General features: G+C 38.9%; 1 protein-coding gene across 22 annotated transcripts in view; it reads left to right on the top strand.

Annotated features, from left to right (window-relative positions):
- Nucleotides 1-24,217, top strand: part of DLG2 (discs large MAGUK scaffold protein 2) — a 2,181,535-nt gene that overhangs the window by 1,808,196 nt on the left and 349,122 nt on the right. For all 22 annotated transcript variants that reach the window (XR_012374525.1, XM_073879808.1, XM_073879828.1 and 19 more), the window contains one exon: nucleotides 20,436-20,592. Coding sequence is in view for 21 of the 22 variants with exons in the window: in XM_073879808.1 (XP_073735909.1) it covers nucleotides 20,436-20,592 (157 nt within the window). In the remaining variant the exon portion in view is untranslated. The remainder of the gene's footprint in view (nucleotides 1-20,435; nucleotides 20,593-24,217) is intronic.

Here is a 24,217-nt window from a genome sequence, read left to right as displayed (position 1 = left end):
CACCATCAGTCATGGCCCAAGCTGCAGACTGGCCTTTTGGAGAATAGAACTTACACTCTGCAGATCGATGCACGACGTGTTTTTGGTGGCCATCTCCACTCCTAGACCAAGTTCTCCCATCCCTTTGCTACTCTCCCTTTGTTTTTAGTTCCCAGTGTTACAGCTTTGTTTTGGGTTTGTTTGGTTGTTTGTTTGTTTTTTTAATCAAAACCAGCTTCTTAAGATCACCTTACTTGCCCTGAAATATAGGTGCCTGCTAGGTTTTCATTCCACACTCATTTATTGAGTTCTTTGTGCCAGGTACTTTACCAGGTACTGGGGACATGAGAACATATGAAAGGGAGTTCATATTTATTAGACACTTTCTAGATGTCAGACACTAACTCACAAAGTGAATATTGACCCTCCGGAATCTCAGCCAAGTGGAAAAAGCAAGCATACAATAAATTATTATCATTGTAGAAGATTACAACTTTTCTTACTGACTTAATAATTGCCACTTTATTCTTCTAATCTACCACTATAGTGGAAACTCCTGGGAGGCAGAAACTGTCCACTTTATGGTTATGATCCTAACCCCAGTAGAGCTCCCCTGAAACATAGTGGACTCTTAACAGATAACTGTAAAATAAGATGATTAGAACAGTCCATATACGAGTCCAGTGCAGTGCAATTCTATAGGAGCTAGTGTTAGAGCTGAGGAAAACAGAGGTTTAAAGTCATGAAGAAAGAGATGGACCTCCCTAAACATACAAAAGGAAGGAGCCAGAAAGCTACGGGCAGAGAACTGTAGATACAAAGATGAAAAGAGGGAAGGAGTCAGATGTTTGAGTAAAAACTAGCAATTCAAAGAAAACCAAAGAGTTATGATATGATTGAAATTTAGAGTATTTTTGAGAGTGTGCCAAGAGGTGAGGCTACAAATGTTTTTCAAGGAAGGAAATGTTGAAGATTCTTTTAAAATCAGTTTGTGTTAATGTAAGTGTCCACATTTGGCTTTCAGATTTCACCATGGCTAAAGGAACTAGTTAATGAATGACTTTAAGAATGTCATACTAAGAAGGTTTTGAACCAATCTCTACTTCTAAGTGCAGGTGTCTAGGAAGAAGTAGGTTGGTAAAAGAAATGAAATTTCTCAGTTTGAAAAGCCAGGATGTAGAAGCAATGATCTTCCACTTCTTTTCCTGATGAGGAAAAAAGAGTGATAAATAAATAAATAAATAAATAAATAAATAAATAAATAAATAGAATCAGAACATCCATCAGGGCTCAACACATTGTTATATAAAACTTTCCCTGGAATTAGCATAAAACAGAACTTGAAGCAGGGAAAAGCTACAGGGACATTTGTACAAGCCAACATTTGCAATAGGCACAGAGAAGAGAACAGCTGAATGTTTCTTTTAAGAGAAATTTTCTTTAAGCTTTTATTTATTTGAGAGAGAGAGCACAAGCCGGGGGAGCAGCAGAGGGAGAGGGAGAAGCAGACTCCCCGCTGAGCAGGGAGCCCAGTGCAGGGCTGGATCCCAGGACCTAGGACCATGACCTGAGCCGAAGGCAGACGCTTAACCAACTGAGCCACCCAGGTGCCCCAAGAGAAGAATTTTTAAGGGTCCAGCTACAGCCAATGGTTAGTGAGGTGTTTGTATTTCCTTACATATTATTTGTGAAAATGAATTTCATTAGTATTTAATGATGCTCACATTAGTGGTTTTGCCTGTTTTTTCTATAGTAATTCTTATATAGATATCTTAAGTATGGGGAAACTCTTGAAATTGTGTTGAGGTTTTTGGGAAGCCTTGTCATTTGAATACCCAGGTCACTGCAGGCACCTGCTGATAGCTACTCTTTCCTAATAGTACTAGCCTTTTACTCCAAATCCATTTTCTAAAGTGACAGCAGTCGTGAGGGTTGGGTCATCCTCACTGATCCTCTTGTCTCCCTCAACAGGTTGTGCTCATATCAGTCTGGGTTTTGATTCACGGAGTTCCTAGCAGAGTGTATTAGGTTCGTAGAGCTGTCATGACAAATTAGGACAAACTGAGTGGATTAAAACAACAGAAGTTTATTGTCTTTCAGTTTCAGAGGCTGAAAGTCTGAAATTACAGTCTTGACAGAGCTATGCTTCCTCTAGAACCTATAGGGGAATCCTTCCTTACCTCTTTCCTAGCTTCTGGCGGTTTGCTAGCAATGTTGGCTGTTCCTTGGTTTACAGCTCACACATAACTCCTATCTCTGTTTCCATCTTTACCTAGTATTCTCCCTGTGTGTCTCTTTTTACCACAAGACCAGTCAGCCTGGGGAAATGGCCAACCCTACTCCAGTATGACCTCATCTTAACTAATATCTCTGCAACCACTCTATTTCCAAATAATACCACATTCTGAGGTACTAACAAGATTTTAACATCTTTTGGGGGAAGGGGACACAATTCAACCCATAACACAGAGTGTAAACTTCTCAAGGACAGAGATTGTATCTTTGGTAGTTTTGTGGATGCAAGGTCCAGCTAGTGTCCGGCCCACTGGCTGCTGGGTATATTTTCATTAAATAAATGAAGGGAAGTGCAAATACTCTATTCTCCTACAAACTGAGAATTGAGTCTCTGTTTACCCTATCCAAGAGCATCTTCCTGATCTGGACTCTGCCACCACTTCAGCCCTGCTAGAACCCTATGTCCCAGTCAAGCAAAAATACTTGCTTTTCTCCAAACACTACATATTACCTCACTTCCTTCAACTATACTTTTCCTTATGGCTCCTACTCCCCCATCTCTATGTCAAATCAGGGCTCTCTGTCTGTTATAAAACTTACCCCAGTTGTTTGCAGTTGAATGAATGATATAATAATTAGTTGTTTTTATATACTTCCCTGTCCCACTAAAAGGAGAGCTCCATGAAGTCAGGAACTGAATTGTGTTCATAATTATATTCCCAGCACCAAGCACAACACCAGGAATGGATTTACCTTGAAACTCTAGGGTTCCTCAATTTCATGGGCCACTTCAAACCCTGTACCTCATGCCAGGCACTCCACTCTACTGGGTACTGGGGACACAAATGCCAGGGAAAAGGGAATTCATATTTATTAAGCACTTTTTAGATATCAGACACTAGCACTTTAGGTGACTAAGAAACTTAAGAAGTATAATTTATACATGGAATATTACATTCTTTTTTTCAACATGGGCCCCCAAATTGTAAAGCCTTAAGACCACATTAAACCTGTGTCTGCCCTTGCATGGCACCTATCATGCTAAGCAATGTAATTCTGGCCATATTTTCATGTGTAACTTAAATGTTATCTCCTTCATCAGACAGTCCCTAGATCCCATCCAGAAACCATATATCTCCAGACCCTCATAGGACCTTTTATATACCTCTTATTAATTATTATTTTTATATAGTTTTGTATATTTTTGTTTAGTTTTGTATATTCTAACGTTAAGGATGCAAAAACTAAGGCTCACCAAGATGAAGTAAATTGATAGGTCTTATAAACTAATAAACAGAGATCCACGTTTCGATTTTAAGTGTGTGTCTGGGTGCCTAAGTGTCTCAGTCAGTTAAACGTCTGCCTTCGACTCAGGTCATGATCCCAGGGTCCTGGGATAGAGCCCTGTACTGGGCTTCCTGCTCAGTGGGGAGTCTGCTTCTCCCTCTCCCTCTCCCTCTGCCTGCCACTCGCCCTGCTTGTGCTCATGCATGCTCTTTCTCTCTCTCTCTGTCAAATAAATAAATAAAATCTTTTTTAAAAATTAAGAGTGTCTGAAGCCAAGGACAGGCTTTTAATCACTCCAGAGGAATAAATCATTCTTTAGGTTAAATAAAGTATATTTCCTGTGCTTAAAGAATTCCCACTTTGACAGGGTGCCTGGATGGCTCAGTCGTTAAGCGTCTGCCTTCGGCTCAGGTCATGATCCCAGGGTCCTGGGATCAAGCCCTGTATCAGGCTCCCTGCTCCATGGGAAGCCTGCTTCTCCCTCACCTACTCCCCCTGCTTGTGTTCCCTCTCTCACTGTGTCTCTCTCTGTCAAATAAAAAATAAAATCTTTAAAAAAAAAAAGAATTCCCACTTTGTGAAGGAGTCGGACATACATTCTTTTTAATTATGAATACTATAATGCCCCCCAAACAAAATGCTCTTGGAACATCCCCCAAGTGATGGCTAAATGTGCCTGAGAGAGTTGTTGAAGGATAAGCCATTCAGTTAGGGATGAACATTGCAAACAAAGGAAGAACACATGAAAGGCACAAAAGGTCCCAGCCATCAGAAGCACACAGGAAGTTCTGTGTGAGAGGATAGCAGGGGCTATAAGGAACATGTTGAACTGAGGTTGAAAGTGTCCATGGAGCCCAAATCATGAAGGCCTCACGTGTCATGCAAAAGAACCTAAGGAAGATTTTATCCTTCAGGTAGTAGAGAAGCAAGGGGAGCTTTGAAGAAGGAGGGTGAAATTATTATATATATAATATTAATTAATATGTATTATTTTATATATCAATATATAATAATTATATTGTTATAATTATATTATATATTGTGTATTACAATTATATATATTATTAATATATATAAATATATATTAATTTCCCTGAGAACAGTCTGAAGGAGAAAGGGCATGGGTAAGAAACTACTAGGTGGAGCCTGGTTGGGAATCCCTGGCTGGGCTGGGTGTGAGAATCCAGAGACCTGAATCAAAGCAACAATGCAAGGATGGTTTGAGAGGCACTTATTGGATAACTAGAAGTGCTAGACGAGCAGTAAGGAGGCAAGTTTCTGATTGCAAAATGGGACAGACGATGTTAACTGAGATAAGGAATAAAAGAGAAGAAAAATTCTAGGGAAGATAATGAATTCATTCTTAGTTAAATAAATTGGGAGTACAGGAAACTGTGGTCTGGGCTGGAGATATGGATTAGTGAATTCACTAATGATTCACTAATCATAAAGAAGGGGAAGGATAAGACCACCCATTTGTTAATTTGTTCAACAAATACTGAGGCTCTAATATATGCCAGGCACAATGCTAGGTGGTAGAGACACAAGGTGTTGTTGCTCTAGTAGTGATTACATTCCAGTGGGAGATAGGCAACAAGCAAACAACATAACTTCATTGTATGATAAGTATCATGAGGAAGACATACAGAAGGCTAGGAAAGAAAATAAGAGTGGATGGAGTGGTCAGATCATACCATTTAAACTGGACCTGAAGGAAGAAAAGTTGCTCTGCAAGGAAGAGCTAGAGGGAAAGAGTGAGAGAAGGCAGGCAAAGATACAGTTTTTGGAAATACCATCTCTGAACAGCAAGTAGTTAAGAGGAGCCCTTCAAGGAAACTAGGGAGTAATGGAGAGGTAAGAGATTAAAAAAAAAAAAAAGCTTAGTTATCTTTGACTAGAAAATGAGATTCTAGAACTGTGCTGTCTACTACAGTAGCCACTAGACACATGCAGCTATTTAAATATAAATTTCTTAGAATTAAATGAAGTGAAAAATTGTTTCTCTGTCATACCAGCCACATTTCAAGTGCCTAAAAACACATGTGGCCAGAGGCTATAATATTGGACAACACAAACAAGGAAATTTCCTTATCATCGAGAATTCCATTGACAGTTCTGACCTAGAGTAAAAATCTTATAGTGTCAAAAGATGAAGAGAGGTCAAGTTGGAGAAGACCTAAAAGTACAGCCGTTTCTGTCCTCTCTACTCTCTTTGAGGTGACTACTAAATATACATTGAATAATCAAATGGAATTGTGGTTTTAGAAGTGGGAAACTCCCATTTCTGATTTTCTTTAAGCAAATACATGTACCGCTAGAATTGGAAGGGATCATAGCAGTTCTGATTTGCCATCTTCATCATTCCTTCGCTCATAGAATATAGGAACTGTTGTTCTGGGGTGCCTGGGTGACTCAATTGGTTAAACATCCTACTCCTGATTTCAGCTGAGGTCATGATCTCAGGGTCATGAGATTGAGCCCCGTGTTGGGCTCCAAGCTGAGGGTGGAGCCTGCTTGGGATTCTTTCTCTCCTTCTCCCTGTCCTTCTGCCCCTCCCTACTCACATGCTCACTCACCCTCTCTAAAGAAGAAAGAAAGGAAGAAAGGAAGAAAGGAAGAAAGAAAGAAAAAGAAAGAAAGAAAGAAGGAAGGAAGAAGGAAGGAAGGAAGGAAGGAAGGAAGGAAGGAAGGAAGGAAGGAAGGAAGGAAGGAAGGAAGGAAGGAAGGAAGAAAGAAAGAAAGAAAGAAAGAAAGAAAGAAAGAAAGAAAGAAAGAAAGAAAGAAAGAAAGAAAGAAAGAAAGAAAGAAAGAAAGAAAGAAAGGAAGGAAGAAAGGAAGGAAGGAAGAAAAAGAAAAAGAAACTGTTATTCAGGAAGGCTGTTTTTCAAGGACAACCAGGGATTAATGTTGGAGTCAGGACTGGGAAACAAGTTTCAGTCTAAAACTTTGCTACAATAATGTGGATGTATCCAAATTAGAAATGAGAGAAAACCTATAAAACTTGAAGAGTTTTGTTTTAATTAATCCAAACCATTTTCCCCATATCCTACTAACTGAAGAGGGTTTGAGCATTTAGTTATTAATTGGAATTTCATAATACCATAGAGCTCTAGCTCAAAAGATAATTTTAAAAATCTTTCATAAAATATGCTTTGCCTTTAGGAAGAATATTCAGGATCCTCCACCCCTGCCAATCCTATTATCAAATTAGTTTTGCCTATACTCTGGATTTCATAATGTTTTCAAACAATATTCCACCAGTCATGAAAGCTTGAGGACAAATGATGTAACTATAAAAAAACCTCAGTTCAGTGGTCATAGTTTTTTTTTAATTTAATGAGATTGCTAAAATGATTCTTTTTATAATTAATTGCTCTTTAAAAATTCAAAATGTTGAGGGGAGGGCACCTGAATGGCTCAGTTAGTTGGGTGCCCAACTCTTAGTTTCGGCTTGGGTCACAGTCTTGGTCATGGGATTGAGCCCCTCATTGGGCTCCATGGTCAACAAGGAGTCTGCTTCGCTCTCTCCCTCTGCCGTCCCCCTGCTCATGCTCTCTCTCTTTCTCTTTCTCTCTCTCTAATAAATAAGTCTTTTAAAAAAATAAAGTAAAAATGCAGGGTGCCTGGGTGGCTTAATCAGTTAAGCATGGGACTCTTGATCTCAGCTCAGGTCTTGATTTCAGGGTCATGAGTTCAAGCCTTATGTTGGGTCCACCCTGGGCATGTAGCCTACTTTAAAAAAAAAATTCAAAATGCAACAGGAAGCAGAAACAAATATCTGTCATTATGGATAGTATATATAACTTAATGGGGAAGTTTTCAGCCAAAATATTATGAAGTAAATCAAGAGGGATAATCTGTTTTCTTTTGCTTTGGAGATGAGATGATCCTTAGAAGATATGATTATAAAAAGTGAGAACATATGTGAGAGCAAAATTTAATTACTTCCTTATTTGTCCTTCTGAGAAATTTAGACAAAAGCAAATTGAAATGAAACATGGTTATTAGATTATCATGTGTTATATGAATAAGCAAAAACTCCAAATATTTCAAAATCAAATTAATCAAGATTAGATTGATACTAATCTATAGTTGATTTATGTTTGTGAGAAGAAAATTATTTAATTTGTCTGTTTGATTCCTTTTACCAAGAATGTTACATGCAATCTCAGATGTGTAACTAATTACAAGATTTTCTCCAGAGAGAAGCACTTACAGAGAGCTTTGCAAAGGCTACAGACTAGAGGTAGGCAGTTCAACCCAAGGCCATGGTCACAGCCTCAACTAAAGCCCCTCCCTTTGTAGCAGGGATGTCTTTAGAGACCGTTAGAATGTTTAATTAAGTCCCTTACAGGCAAACCTGGGAGGTTGTAGAGATAGCACCACATGACATGAACACTTTTAGTTACTATATTTATGGAGTCTCCCCTCAGTGCAGAAACATTCAATATTTTCACATTATCCAAGTGCAAAGTCTGAATTCCTTAGCGTGGCATTCATGTTCCTTTCCAACCTGCTCCAGTCTTCTCATTTTCTTTGACACAGACTCTGCTCTCCATGCAAGCTGTGATACTCCCTGTTCTCCAAACACATCTTTCATTTTTTCCCCTCTGGCCCTGGGCTCATGCCATCTACTGAAATGCCATCTGCTTTCCTTTCCACCTCACTAATTTCTACCCATCCATCAAGGTCTAGCTCAGATTCTATCTTCTCCATGACTTCATCTTTTTTCTTTAATGCAGAGATTTCTCATTATCCATAGCACTCATTTGGTACTTAACATATGTAGCCTTGCATTTGTTGATTTATTATTTTTATGTGTGACTATTTGTTTTCCAAAGGTCATAACTGGTAGAGGAAAAGGAAGTGAGTTAGCATTTAGTGAGCATTTGCTATGTGATCCTAGTACTTTATATCTTATGTCAATTTATCCTCACTATGCCATAAAGTAGATATTACTCACAATTCACAGCTAAAAAAAATAAGATATCAAAAAATTCCAAAAAGTTTATGTAACTATTAACTGATAGGACTATTGTTCAAACCTAGATCTATCTAGGCCCAATGCCCATAGTCTTTCCCAGTATCACAGAATGCCATACTATCCCCATCTAATAGAGTTCTTCTATCTCACCAACTATGAACTATGGTATATTTAATATACTTTCAATATCTTTGTGGTGGCCATTTTGCTGAAGTCAGGCTACGGTCTAATACCATAAAGTTTAAAGCATAGAGCCTCCCCTATAATGTGAGATTTCTTGTGTATTATCTTCACATCATGTCCTCACCGTAGCAGTTCAACAAAACCCCTTTATCTTTGTGTATCTATATGATGTCCAATAATCTGCTTGACTGATAATTGACCAAGTTAATTATTTGAAGGTAAAGCCTACATTGTGTTAGTCTAAAAAGCTAGATCATTTAGATAGAAGACATCAGTCATAATCAACCAGCAGCTTTAAAGTCTTCTGTGGTTGACCTCCCTGCCACACTTTGCTATGCCCCCTCTTCATGCATATACTAATACACGTCTTCCCATCCTGCTGAAAAGTCTCTTTGATCTCCTGTCACTCTCCTTTTTCTTAATATTGCTTATATGAATATAGTTACATTTATAGAGAAATAAAGAAGAGAGGGCCACAGGGATCCTAGCTATCTCTTTATGCATGATCTCAGAGAATAACAGTCCCTTATTGGATTATCACGCTACTGGATCTGGGCCTTCAGTCTGTATGGGCTCTGAACCTGTTTTTGTCATTGTATTCAGAGGTGATCAAGCTTATACGGTGTTATTTCAAGTTACTAATGTACAATAGGAAATACATCTGCTCAAGATACTAGAATGTGCTAATTAGCCCATTTACTCCCCTTAGGAAAAGCACTATAGAAAACCATATTTTAATGAGCATGTGGTTTGGTGAGCCTGGACTCTGAGAGAGGGAAATCAGCCAGCCAGATGACCTTGATGATTAGTGTCATTGAGCTAGGATGGCCACGTGAACCCATTTTGTGGGTTACCCCAACCAATCAGCATATTCATATATATCAGTGAGCTGGAGCTGGAGCTGGAGCTGAAGAATGCCTCTAATGCACAATGCTGGAGATAAATTGCCGAGTCTTTTCCCCTAGCACCCAGGAAGATTTTTTTTCTCTCTTCTCCTCCTAATTTATTCAGTTTCAAGAATTCTATTCATATATGACTTTTTCCACATTCAGACATGCTTTGATTAGTTCTCTGGGTTCTTTCTTCTTGCTTTGAGCTAAGGTTAGATCGGTTTAGTGAATTCTGTTGCTATAATATAACTTCTTCCACATTCAGACATGCCTTGATTAGTTCCTTTCTTCTTGCTTTGATCCAAGGTCAGGTCAGCTATGTGTCCTTGACATCCTTGAGGTGATATGCTTTTGTGCTTTATCCTTTTGTTTAGGATGTAGCCTTCCAGGGTCCTGATTTTGTTCTGGGGTCTCTGATCTAACCCCCGCCTCTGGGTGTTCACACAGTCCTATTCTCTATGCTACCATCAACTTTGAGCACTGGAACACTAGCTCTTTGGAAACCTGTCCAAGCTCTTCAGTCTGCTGCTGGTCTTTGTATTTGCTTCCTTCTCTTGTATTCCCACTCCATTTTGGCCTCTGAGGATTTCTCTTATCTACTTGCCAGCTTAGCCAGTCATTTAAAGGTATTTTATAAGTATTCTATTCAGAATTTTTAGCTTCTTTATAATGAAGGGGGTTTTCAGGACTTTTAATCTGACAGATGGCTGGAAATAGAATCTCAATGTGCACTTTTCTCTAATACTTTTCTGCCTCCTAAGTGCTTTTAGCTCATTATCCTATCTGAATTTTACCACTTCTCCATAGGACAAGCATTGTTTTCTGCCAAGTTATGACCCTAGTAAGGAACCTGCTCCACAGAGGGTATGTCTAGGTTCCCACAAATCCCTAGATAGGTGGTACTAAAATTCAATATCATTTCTCCCAGTGTCTTGCTCATTCTTTCTTTATTCATGGAATATATTTTGTGTGTGTGTGTCTCTTACAGGCTCCACCTCTACTATTTCCCCAAATCACAAAAATTAGTAAACCATATCTTTATCCTTCAGAACCATACAGATGCACAGTATAGACAGATAAACAAGGTAATTTTAGAACAGTAAGGGTAACAGCAGTAGGATGGTCAATGAAAGGACAATGTGGTTCCAAAAAAATGAGAAGTGGTCAGTGTATCTAGAGGAGAGGGTGGATAGGGTAGCAGAGAGAAAGAGATAGCATGTGGCTTCCGTTCTGAAGGCCAAGTAGAAGTTTATTAGCTGAGGATAGCAAAAAGAAGACATTTTTCTAGCCAAAAGAACAGCTTAGACAAAGATGATGAGACAGGGAACAATCTGGTATGGTGAGCTGTGGTTGGCAACTTTGTATGGCTGGAATGTATACGACTGGAACATTCACTAACACTGAAGTTAGGGATCGGAGAAATAGATGGTCAAATGATGGAGGGTTTGGAATGCCATGTTTAGAAGTTTAGACTTTATCCTGAGGGCATATAGATCCCTGGAAGGTTTTTGAGCAAGAAGGTAGCATGGTCAGATTTGTAATTTCCAAGGATGACTGGAAACATTTTCATAGCTTACTTCCCACTACACCATCCAGCCTCTCAACATAGATGTTTGGGAGTTAACCAAGGTGATTCACAGACATCAGAGGTTCAGGGCTCAAGGTACATCCCACTAATGGCCACAAGAAAGCCTTCAGGTTTAAGTAGTCACTTCCTTTTTTGAATCCTAAACCCCCTTAAACTGTCTGGTTTAAGGAGGAAAAAAAATAGCCCATAGCACCCTGCTCCCCTCTCCTGAAAACATCCTAGCTGGTTTCAAGCATCCTCTGAGACGGACCTGAACAATATTACGCTGCGGATGATCTGCCACAGCTGGAAGAAAGTCAGGCTGGAATCTTTCCAATTGTTCAGCATTCAGAGGTTTTATAATAATAAAGGCTTTTTACATAACATTAAAAGAAAAATAAAGTTGCATAAATTAATGTAGCATATTTGATCCAGGTATTGATAAAAGGACAAAACCTTTTTATTTTTTTTTTAAGATTTTATTTATTTATTTGACAGAGAGAGAGAGAGCAAGAGAGGGAACACAAGCAGGGGGAGTGAGAGAGGGAGAAGCAGACTCCCGGCTGAGCAGGGAGCCCAATGCAGGGCTCGATCCCAGGACCCTGGGATCACGACCTGAGCCGAAAGCAGACGCTTAATGACTGAGCCACTCAGGCGCCCCCAAAATCTTTTTAGAAGATCAGTTGCTCTTTCTCTTGGATGCTTTAGCTTACTGCACATGTTTCTGGCCTAGTACCTGTCCCTTCCTGGTCTTTTATAACTGTGTGTTAACATGTGGCTCCTCCCACCCCAGGCTCCTTAAGCTTTGTATTCACAGTGCCTGACACAAAGTAGGTACTCTGTAGATGTTTGTTTGTTGAAAGGTTGGATGGATAATTAAGTACATATTTTTAAGTGGATATATCAGTTAAAAAAAAAAAAAACAACTGATACTATGAGTCAGCAGATTTTCTCTTCTGTAGACTCCACACCTAAAATCTAAAATGAAAACTGAAATTAGTAGATAGCACCTACTCTGTAGCATAGTTTAGGTACAAAAAGCAAATGGCATGATCCCTGCTCTCAAATTGACCAACTCTAGCTGGAGAGGTAGACAAGCAAACCAACCCAGTGTAAGAAGTGTTTATGATAGATACATGGAGAGAATGCTAGGGGAGGCCGAGAGAGCATCAGGGATAGCTTCCAGAAGATCATGATCCCCAAGCTCAATCCTGAATAAGGAATCAGTGTTAGGATTTTGTTCCACTGACCATCTATAATGATGGATAATAATGACTATTAATGGGTGCCTAGGGCATCTGAGTTCTGGATGGTGAATGACATAGTAAATTAGAGTCCAAATCACTTCAGTGTGAAAAGTATTGCAGTTCCTTATATATTGTTAGTGTGCTCTCATTTATTCATTCATCAGGTACTTATTGAGCACTTGTCTAGGTGTATTAGGGATGCCTAGAAATGTAAACCATGATACCATATCTTCAAGAGATTACAATCTCTCTGGAAGCCACAATGTCCTCACACATGAAACAGTTCATGGAAATGTAGGGCATTATATTCACAGACCCAGAGTCACTGGCACAGGCAGTAAACATGCAGAAATGAGAGCCGAGGCTCAAAATGAAGAAGGTGATCTTTGAACACATCTAATATAAAAGGGAAAAAAATAAGACAAAACGGAAACAAGATAAAAGAAAAAGATATCCCAGAATGAGAGAACTTGAAAAGAGAAGGACAGAGGTGGAGTTTAATATGGAATATAAATCAACTTAAAGTTACAGAGAATTACCATGAGCCAAGTACCATACGGAGCATCATAGAGGAGAAAACATGAAGCAGACATTGAATGTGCCATCAAACTATGAATGGTGCGAAATGCCATTGGTAGCCCATAGCTGGAGCTACAACAGAAACATGTTTGATTTAACCGGCACCGTACTTCTATTTTTTTTATCATTATCAACACAAAATTCTAGAAATTTGCATCAAAATCTAGATTCTTCACTTATGTTTATAAATTAGAGAATCTGGCAATACTAGTCAGTGTTTCTGCTTGGAGCAATTGTCCAGAGTTAAACAGAAATAGCCCTTTAGATGGAATGTATTCCCCAATTTGTTACAGTCTCTACTCGGCCTGCTGCATTCTTTTGTGTTTCCTCTCCTAACCCTGTGGACTTTAGATTTTGCCATCTCTGGTTAAAATCTAGCAAAAAAAAAAAAAAAAAGACATTTACATAAATAACTATAATATGAAATAGAGGGTAAAGGGAGATCTAAAGCCCTGTGGGAGTTTGTTCATTCATTTATTCATTCGTTCATCCATCCAGTAACTATTTCCCGAGTTCCTGCTACTTATCAGGCATCTTGCTACTGCTAAGGTAGTGCTGGTGCTTAAGTTCCTGTAGCTCATATTCTATTGAGCAATCACTATATAGTGTGATAAATGCCATGGTAGAGTTATGTGTCCGTAGTTTACATTAGGGTTCACTCTTGATGTTGCCCATTCTGTGAGTTTGGACAGATGTATAATGACATCTATCCATCCTTACAGTATTCTACGGAGTAGTTTCACTACCCTAAAATACCCTGTATTCCCCATTTTTATGCCCTTCTCCACACAACCCCTGGCAACACTGATCTTTGTACCATCTCCATAGTTACCCCTTTTCCAGAATGTTACATAGGAGGGACTGGCTTTCCAGACTGCCTTCTTTCATTAGTAATAGGCATTTAAGATTCCTCCATGTCTTTTCATGGCTTGATACCTTATTTATTTTCAGTGTTGAATAAAATCCCATGTACTACAGTATCTATTCACCTACTGAAGGGCATGATGTGTCCATGTAGGTTATCAATTGTAACAAATGTACTACTCTGGTAGGGGATTTTGATAGTGAGGGAGTCAATTCATGTGTGGGGGCAGGAGGTATATGAAAAATTTCTGTACCTTCTCATTTTGCTGTGAATGTAAAACTGCTCTTAAAAAAGTATCTTAGAAGAGAGAGGGGCATCTGGGTGGCAGAGTCAGTTGAGTGTCTGACTCTTGATCTCAGCTCAGGGCTTGATCTCAGGGTTGTGAGTTCAAGCCCTGTTTTGGGCTCCATGCTGGTGTGGAGCCTAGTTAATAAAAAAGAGAAAGAGAGACTGGTTCTGGTGTTTACTACCTTTGTGAACATAACCTGTCTCTCTAAATCTCAGCTAGCTTTAGACAAGTTGACTTATGTAAGCATCAGTGTAATAGAACTTCCAACTTGTAATTCTTCACAAGGTTTTGATCCCCTAACAGAAAAAAAAGGACATGAAAACACTTTAAAATCTATAGTTGAATGTATTGGGTTATTAGTATAAGAAGTTTAAATTAGGGGTGACTGGCTTGCTCAGTCAGAAGAGCATAAGACTCTTGATCTCAGGATCATGAGTTTGAGCCTCACATTGGATATAGAGATTACTAAAATAAATAAATAAAACTTTAAAAAGAAAAAAGTTTAAATTAGAAAAAGTACATCATTAAAGTGTGCTTAGGGAGGGGTGCCTTGGTAGCTCAGTTGGTTGGGCATCTGCCTTTGGCTCAGGTCTTGATCTCGGGGTCCTGAGATTGAGCCCCACATCAGGCTCCCTGCTCGCAGGGAACAAGCTTCTTCTTCTCCTCCCTGCTCATGCACTCTTTCACTATCTCTCTCTCTCTCAAATAAATAAGTAAAATCTTTAAAGTGTGCTTAGGGTCATTTTTCCCCATTATTAAAATAAGCATCAAAAAATAAGCATCCTAACTCACTGTGATATAAAAAATTCTATTTTAAAAAAGATATTTTAAACTTATAAGTTGACAAAATGCCAAATAGTTTTATTTAAAAGACTTGTCCAGGTAAAATAAATAAAATCTACTGTCACTCAAGAATTACGTGTATTATGTTCAGGGGTCACTAACAAAATTCCCCCAGATGGTAATGGGTAGAGATGTTTCATAATGATCTTTTAAAGCTTGATTTTTTTTCTGCAGAGAGTCCCTTTGCATATTAAACATGTAAGAGTAATCCTTACTGTCAAGGAATCATGTTCTCTCCCATTTTACTATTAAAATACCAGGTTCTCTCCATGGATCTTTCATTTTTTTCATTTTTGATAAAACCATGAGTACAAAAAATATTTTACTTTCCTCTTAGCTTTGCAAGAAGTGTAAATGTGATGCAATGGACAGATTTTTTGTCCGAGAACCTCGAGAGAGAGAGGTGAGAGACTGGCAAACTGGAGAATGAATGCCCCATCTAGAGAGGGCCACATCTAGTAAGCCAACTGTCGCTATAAGACAAGGTTAAGAGCCAGTGTTCATAGAATGTCTGATTTTTCATATAAAGTCATAAATCTGTATTTTATGCAAATTTTCCCAATTTTAAACATGGACAAATTCAAAAAATTGTAAACACTAGATCAAATGAAGCCTTTAGCTTTCTGATTTGCAGTCTCTGGAATATATCATAGTCTAGACTCTGGGATTTTGAGTCAGAAAATCTGTGTCTTAATCCTGCCTTCGCTACTTATTAAACTCAGTAAAAACTTGGGTAAGCAATCTCATTTCACTAATCAAAAAAGTTTTCATAACAATTTGTTCATTAGGTTATTTTTCTCAGGATATTGTTATAAAAATTTTCCAAACATAAAAAATTTAAAGATTTTTAAAATGAAAATGTATGTGCTTGCCATCTAGATTGCACTTTTAATGTATTACTACGCATGCTCTATAAAACTCCTATCCATCTATCCAGTCATCAATCTGTCTTCCTTTTTGGCTTAGTTTCAAAAGAGTTGCAGACATCTCTGTGAATCCATCATTGGATTGTCTTGAGGAATAAATGGAAAGCATCAAAAAATTTCAAGCACATCTAGCACATAGATAAGCATTAGAATTGTAATAGCCCCTTCCCTCCATCTGTGTTTACTATGTATAGTTTGAAAGTCACTGGACCTACTAAGAGTATGTGTTTTAGACTGAAGGAAGAGGGGTATTTCTACAATAACTTTTTCATCAAAATCCTGTTGGCCCTTACCTTCAAAATGTATCCAGAACCTGGACTTCTGGTTGCAGCCAAAAATAGAGTATCCCCATTTCTCTCTAATCCTCCCTCTTATTAATACACACACACACACACACACACACACACACACACACACAGAACTTTACACATGATAATCATGGGAAGACTATACAAACTGGAAATAAGACTGGCTCAGAGAGGAATGACACTGTGGTGAGTTCCCTGAATTTTCTTTCTACTTCCTGTGTATCCTGGATGGAACCCTGGAGACACCTACACCCTGGCATCTCTGTCAACAGGAACAGACTAAAAAAGCCTCAAGAAAAGCCTGCAACCTGTAACCCAAGAATTGGCAAAAGGGCAGACTAATAGAATGGGGAAACTTTTTTTTTAATTTTTTATTGTTATGTTAATCACCATACATTACATCATTAGTTTTTGATGTAGTGTTCCGTGATTCATTGTTTGGGCATAACACCCAGTGCTCCATGCAGGACATGCCCTCTTTAATACCCATCACCAGGCTAACCCATCCTCCCACCCCCCTCCCCTCTAGAACCCTCAGTTTGTTTTTCAGAATCCGTCGTCTCTCGTGGTTCGTCTCCCCCCTCTGATTTCCCCAACCTTTTGATAATACTGTTCCAACTCTAGCCAAACACCAAAGGAAAAACTATCCCCTCACTGCAGTGCCAGTGGACTGGGCAGATAGCTAGACTTCCGGTCCCACCAAAGGAAACCTGGAGAGCAATTCTAAGATGGCCCTAGACTTCCTCCACTGGGCTGGTGTCAGTGGGCCAAATAAGAGCTGAACTTTCACCCCTATCCAGCAGTAAAGAGGTAGAACAAGGTGGCATGAGATGATGCTAGCTGACACTCCGCTCTCCAGTGGGGAGCTGAACTTGCACCTTCACCGAGCAGCAACAAGCTGGAATAAGGTGATGCTAGTTAGCTTTCCATTTCCCTACTCCTGGTACTGGTGGAGACCAGCCAGGAGCTGAACTGCTACTGCTGGCCGGTGGCAATGAGGTAGAAGGAGGAAGAGGGAAGCAGTGCTAGTTGACAGACCACTTTCCCCCTAGGGTAGTCAGCAGGGCGGAGGGGGCAGCTGAACTTCTAGCCCTACCTAGAGGCAAGGAGTCAGAACAAAATGGTTCAAGGCAGTGCTAGTCAGCACCCCATTTTCACTCCCTCGTTGGTGTCAGTGGACCTATAGGGAGCTAAGCTTCTACCCGTACTAAGTGGCAATGAGGTAGAGTGAGTAGAATACTAGTTAGTACCCCACTTTCCTCCCTGGTGTCACCAGGGATAAGTGGGGAGCTGAATATCCACCTCATTTGGATCTGCAGGCTATACCTAAACTGATCTACAACCTACAAAAAACTACAATTAAGTAGGATATAGCATTTTACACTGTAATACCCAAATGTCCAGTATATAATAAAATCACTTCTCATACCAAGAACCAGGAAGATCTCAACTTGAATGAGAAAAGATAACCAACAGATAACAACACTGAGATAACACAGGTGTTAGAATTATTTGACAAGAATTTTAAAGTACTCATCATGCTTCAGTGATTACACATACACTTAAATAAATGGGAAAAGAAATGAAAGTGTCAGCAAAGGAAAAAGGGATATAAAGAAGAACCAAATGGAATGTTAAAACTGAAAAATACAAAAACCAAAGTAAAAAACTCATTGAGTGGGTTCAAGAACAGAATAAATAAGACAGAAGGAAGAATCACTGAATGTGCAGATAGAAAAACAAATTACTCAGTCTGGACAGAGAGAGGACTTACTGGAAATGTACCCACTGCCTACCACTTCCTTTAATACCATCCTCAGCCAAGCCACTATTTTGCCTGCATATAGCAACTAGACGCATAACTCATATCACTTTTTCGAACTTGGCCCCTTGGATCTTTTTTATACCAAAGGAACCGTTTAAAAACATAAATTAGATCAAATAATCTTCTTCTCAGTGGTTCCCCATTTTGTCAGAGTAAAAATCAGTGTTTTTACACAAGGCCCTTCAGGATTTGTCCCCTGTTGTCTCTTTGCCTGTGGTAGGCAAAATTCTAAGATGGCCTCATGATTTCTACCCCATGATGTTACTCCCACAGTTAAATTACCTTACATGGAAAAAAGAATTTGCAAATGTACTTAAGGTTACTAATCACTTGATCTTAAGGTAGGGAGATTATCTGGGTAGGCCTAACCTAATCACAGAAACCACTGAAAAGCAAAAAGTTAGATCTATCTAGTTGTGGAAGAGCAAGCCACAGAAATTCCAAATGAGAAAAGTCCAATTCAGTGTGTCATTGCCAGCTTGAACATAGAGGTAGCCACATAACAAGGAATGTGAATAGCCTCTAGAACCTGAGAGAGGCCCCCAACTGGCAGCCAGCAAGGAAACAGGGTGCTCAGTCTTTGTGATAGTTAATTATATTATGTCATCTTGACTGGGTCACAGGGCATCCAGGTATTTAGTTAAATGGGGCAAGGATGTTTGTTTTGTGTATAAACTTTCTAAGTACTTGGAACAATTCCTGGTATGGTAGTGCTTATGAAGTATTTGTAGAATAAAATAAAGGAACTCTATGTCAAGTTGCCTCTGACTTAATGCATTGCATTGTAGTATTTTTAGTCCAAGCTATATGTGCATTTTACAGCCTTCCTCAAAACTAGGCTAAACATAGATATATAACACATAGCTTTGTACATGGGAATGTGATAATGAATAATAGACTCTGTGCAGTCATTAGTATAAAAATATATTGGATCACTCTTTGCCATTCTTACATCATTAAGTGCAAGAAAATATGAGAGAAACTTTAATGACTGAAACTGGGATACTTCTGAGAGGAGGGTGGGTGATACGAAAGGTGCCTTAGTCAAACCCAAGGCTTACAGAATACATTTTTTAAAACTACTTATAAGAAAAATAGAACTAGATGACTTCTAAGATACCTTAAAATTCTATATTCTATAGTTATCTAGCCTCTACACAAACTCAATTAACTAATGGCTCAAGATTTTATCTCTGATCTTTTTATTGATGACCCTGAAATCTGCATTTGCAGTCCTCCTTGTGGATCCATATTCCTAACCTTTTGTCTCCAACAGCTTCCGAATGCCATGTGGATCATGCACCATTATCCGGAATGGAGCATGTCAAAATCATACTCATCCTTGTGGTCCTGGATCCTAGCTCCCCTTCCTTTTGCCAGTTACTTAGATATTTATCCCTCGCTCCTCTACTACCTGAGTCAGTCTCTGGACCCACTGTTTCTCCTTTCAGATTTCCTCTCTCATGTCACCCTTTGTTTTCATTATCACTGCTGCAACCCTTGTTCATACTCTCACTTCCTCAAATCTGTATTATTTTAGTCAACATCCTAACCGATCTTCCTACCTCGCATCGTATCTTCACTCTCCTCTCCAGCAATCCTACATACGACCATTTGTTAATGCTCCTGAAATGGATTTAAATATTCTCAATGCCTCAAAATCTTCCAATGGGTCTCACTATTATGGAGTAAATTTTAATTAACAGTCAAACATGTAAGATATTTCATTATCTGGCCTATTCAGTCTCGTCTCTTGTCCCCCAAATTCTCTTCCTTTTTTTGGACACATCCATCCTACTGAGCACCACTGCAGTGCTCAGTAGAAGAGCAAGCGAGTGGGGAGAGTGAAGTGGGTGAAGGTGGTTGAAAGATACAACCTTCTAGTTTTAAAATAAGTAAGTCCTTGGGACATGGTATTCAACATGGTGCATAATAATGCATTGTATATTTGAATGTTGCTGAGAGTCGATCTTAAAAGTTCTCATCACAAGAAAAAAATTGTAACTATGTGTGGTGGAGGATGTTAACTACACTCATTCTGATGATCATTTCACAATGTATACACCTATTGAATCCTTACATTGTACACCTGAAGCTAAATAATGTTCTATGTCAATTATGTCTCAATTTAAAAAAATACAAGAACAGATATTTTAAATAAAGGAAAAGTGGAAGTGAGGCCAGTTTAAGAAAATATTTTGGAATTAAGGAATGACTTTGCATGGTACTTTAGCATTTGTTATAGTGAGAAATGCACTATATAACTGCCCCAATATTAGCATTTTTCTTGGAGTGCTACTGTGTCATATTTTGGGAAGCCATTTTATCAGTAGTGAATTGCTGGTTTCATATATCTCAATGAAAGTAAAAGCGATCTAAATCTTGAATGGGTCACCCTGTGAGCTCTGTTTTCTACTTGTTTCTTCAGGGAGCCGCGCAAGGTGGTCCTGCACAAAGGCTCCACTGGCCTGGGCTTCAACATCGTAGGCGGGGAAGATGGAGAAGGTATTTTTGTATCCTTCATTCTGGCTGGTGGACCGGCAGACCTGAGTGGGGAGCTCCAGAGAGGAGACCAGATCCTCTCCGTGAGTATTTCTTCTTAATCTTTATTCCTCCATATCTGACACCATTTGAGAAAAAGTCACTTTCAATTTTGACTCCAGAAGCACCTTAATTAAAAAGGAAAAATGGAGGAGAGCATTATGGCTTCCAGTACATGTTGTGGTTTAAATGGTGTTGAAGTGCTTGGTGCTTGTAACTCAGTTCCCTCAGATACAGGTAAAAGTGCTAGTGTTTTCATGTAGACGTTACGACATGTATAATGCATCCAATAGAGCATTGAGAATCATGCTTTTTAAGGTATTATTTATTTTTAATGCAGATTTTTTTTCCAAATCCGTGACTATACTCTAAAAACAGCACCTTTATAAGCGTATAGTTTGTTGCATATAACTATATAAGAAAATACATGAAATACGCAGTCGGATGCCACTGATAAGTGGTAGCAGCAGCACCATTTACCTAAATGCAAGAATTACCAGCAACAAGTTATTAAGCACTTACTATTCAAGCATTTTATAGAAGTAATTTTTGATTCTCACAATCACCATGAAAGCTAATGCCCCATGTTGAGAGGAAAAAAATATGGTTCAGAGAGGTTAAGTCAGTGTTTACCTAACTAGAGAGAATAAGAGCTGGGATTTAAATATTCAGGGCTTTTTTTTTTTTTTAAGATTTTATGTTTAAGTAATCTCTACATCCAGCATGGGGCTCAAACTTACAACCCGGAGATCAAGAGCCACATGCTCTACTGACTGAGCTAGCCAGGCCCCCCTAAATGTTCAATTTTAATGCCCATCATACCTGCCCTCTCTCTTCTCTCCTTCCTTCCCTTCCCCCGTCCTCCCTTCCATCTGTCTTCCCTCCTTTCGTCTCCTTTCTTTTATTGAAATATTTATTGCCTGCTTCTTTCCAATAGGTCAAGCTTTCTTTCTGGTATAAACTCTGTGACAGGTAGTTAAAAACATTGTGAGTGTTCATGACCATACTGAAATTTTGGTAATCATGCAAATAATGGGAAATAATCTAAGGAGCCTAGTTCTTATGGCTGAGTTTATGTCTCATAACTCAATGAAGCACTTACTTTGTGGTTTTCATTGTGTACTTAGAAAAACTTGTCTTTGTTTTATAGTTGTGATTTATAACTAGAATTTTTGAAGTGACCTTATCTTTGTTAGCTATCATGCCATCCCCACCTTTCCCTCACACACACGATACCTGGGTAATATAGTCAATTGACCTGAGCAAAGTGTCCAGTGGTCTGAATGGACAGCCTTGCCTTATTCATTCCGGTAGTTCTCTGCTATTAAGAGTACTTAATAGTCCTCTGCTTATTCCTTAGCTAGCAGATGTCTGGATGGATTGAGTATGGGAGAAATAGGGTCAGGTCCCATGGTAGGACCTTGTTTTGTCATCCAAGAGCTAAATGTCACCCCTTTGACTACTCCCCTCTGCCTACTTGTCTACACTTAAATGATACATATCTTCCTGGACTTACAATGGGGTTATATCCTGATAAGCCCCATGTAAGCTGAAAATATTGTAGTCAAAAATGCATTTAGTAAACATGCTCAGAACACTTAAATTAGCCTACTTTTGGGCAAAATCACCTAAAACAAAGCCTACTTTATAATATTTTATAAGGGTTGGGCACCTGGGTGGCTCAGTCATTAAGCGTCTGCCTTCGGCTCAGGTCATGATCTCAGGGTCCTGGGATCGAGTCCCACATCGGGCTCCCTGCTCAGCGGGAAGCCTGCTTCTTCCTCTCCCACTCCCCCTGCTTGTGTTCCTGCTCTCGCTGTGTCTCTCTGTCAAATAAATAAATAAAATCTTAAAAAAATATATTTTATAAGGGTTGCCTATCTCATATGATTTATTGAATACTGTACTGAAAATGAAAATAATGATTATATATGGGTGCAGAGTGGTTATAAGTGTATCAGTTGTTTACCTTGGTGATGGCGTAGCTGAGTGGGAATTGACACTCACTGCCCAGTATCACAAGAGTGTGTACAACATAGAATCCACAGAATATTATAATAGTCTCTGATGTTCAGAAACCCTATCCTTTCTTATGTATAACATTTGCAAAGACAGTTCAATGATAAAAATATTATCTGCTTTTTGCAATTGACGAGGAAGAGGGAACGTTTCTCTTTTTTAGTTTGCAAGAAGTTATTTAAACTGTAGCTAGAAATTGGCTAGTTTCAAGGATCAGTATTGGAATTTCATGGTTAATACTGAAAGAAAAGAATAAACAGGCTCGAAACACTCAAACATTACAATATGGAAGGACAGCAGAAGAACAGAATTATTAACAATGGAATATAGAGGATATGATATTTTGCATCTACAGCTTACACTAGATATATAAGGACAAGCTATACCTTCCTGGAAAACACAAGAACAAAAACTCTAAATAGCAATCAAGACTTAAATGCAAATTCTATTACTAGATCGTGTAAGATTATTTTGTAAATAACTTATGCTAACAGTAATATAGTAAGTTCAGAAAAGAGAACTAGAATCCCCAGAGAGAGGAGCTGGGCGTAGGTCCCTGTCCTCAATTGGTCTTAAGAGACTTGAATAAGAGATAATTAACCCTCTAATCAGGGGCAGAATGCCCATGCCTGCATTCCAGAATGATTCTTCTACACAGACTATACAAACTTTAGAGATAATTTATTTTATTAATGACTTACTATGTCACAGATTTTGTACTAGGACTTGAGATCTCAAAGAATAAGATAAATATCCTGTACTTAAAATATTCACAACCTAAAGGCAAATATATCAATATATCTATTATATGTGAAAAACATCTGGTTTACCAGTGTGTATTGGGAGTCTCTTCATAGGTAGTGTTTTCCCAAACTTATTTGACCACCAAACCCTCACATGAGAAGCACTTCACAGGACAACACTAGTAGGAAATGCTTGAGTCCCACACTTGACTCTTTTCCTAACGAGGTCGCCATACTTCTCTATAAAGAAAAACAACCAGCCTTTTGCTATATTTAAGATTATGGGCGCCATCTAGTGTTCATGCATTGTCTAAACATGGCAACCTGAGGATGGAGGGTCGCGAAGCTCCGTTGTAGGGCTTTATTAGCCTCCCCTGACCCCTCCCCGCCAGAACTAAAGAACTAAAGTAGCTAGGAAGCTGAAAGATAAAGAAATCATCACCATAAGCTACATTATATACACGTACTGTGAGTGATATTTTCTCTCTAACTTCTCCTTTATGTATTCTGTTTCTCGGGCATTTGTTGTAGAAGTCTTATCCAATAATTGAACCATATTCTTGAGGTATTGGAGGATAATTTAGGACATTCAGCGTGCAATCACATTAACTAGTGCAATAGCCTCCTCGGGCATTCTTCCTGCAGAGGAAAAGATAAAAATTCTCCTGTTATTGTTTGTTTCAGTGCTTTGTTATGAAAAATGTGGAGCGGAGCGTGTAGAGGCGATAGCCCTGCGAAGAGATTCTTTTCTGTGTCACCAAGCAATTGTAGTTTTTCATTCCTTAGGAACCTCAGAAAGAGCACCCCAGCTGACCTTGCTAACTCCACAGCTCACCCCTGATGGACTTTAAGTATTAAACTGTGTTCCAAGATGCATGGCTGGGAATAGTGAAAGGCTGCAGTCATT

This window comes from Callorhinus ursinus, unplaced genomic scaffold (genome assembly GCF_003265705.2).
Source record: "Callorhinus ursinus isolate GAN/ISIS: 27379988/994484 unplaced genomic scaffold, GSC_fseal_2.0 scaffold35, whole genome shotgun sequence".
Classification (NCBI taxonomy): Eukaryota; Metazoa; Chordata; class Mammalia; order Carnivora; family Otariidae; genus Callorhinus; species Callorhinus ursinus.
This window is presented reverse-complemented; position numbering and strand designations above follow the sequence as displayed.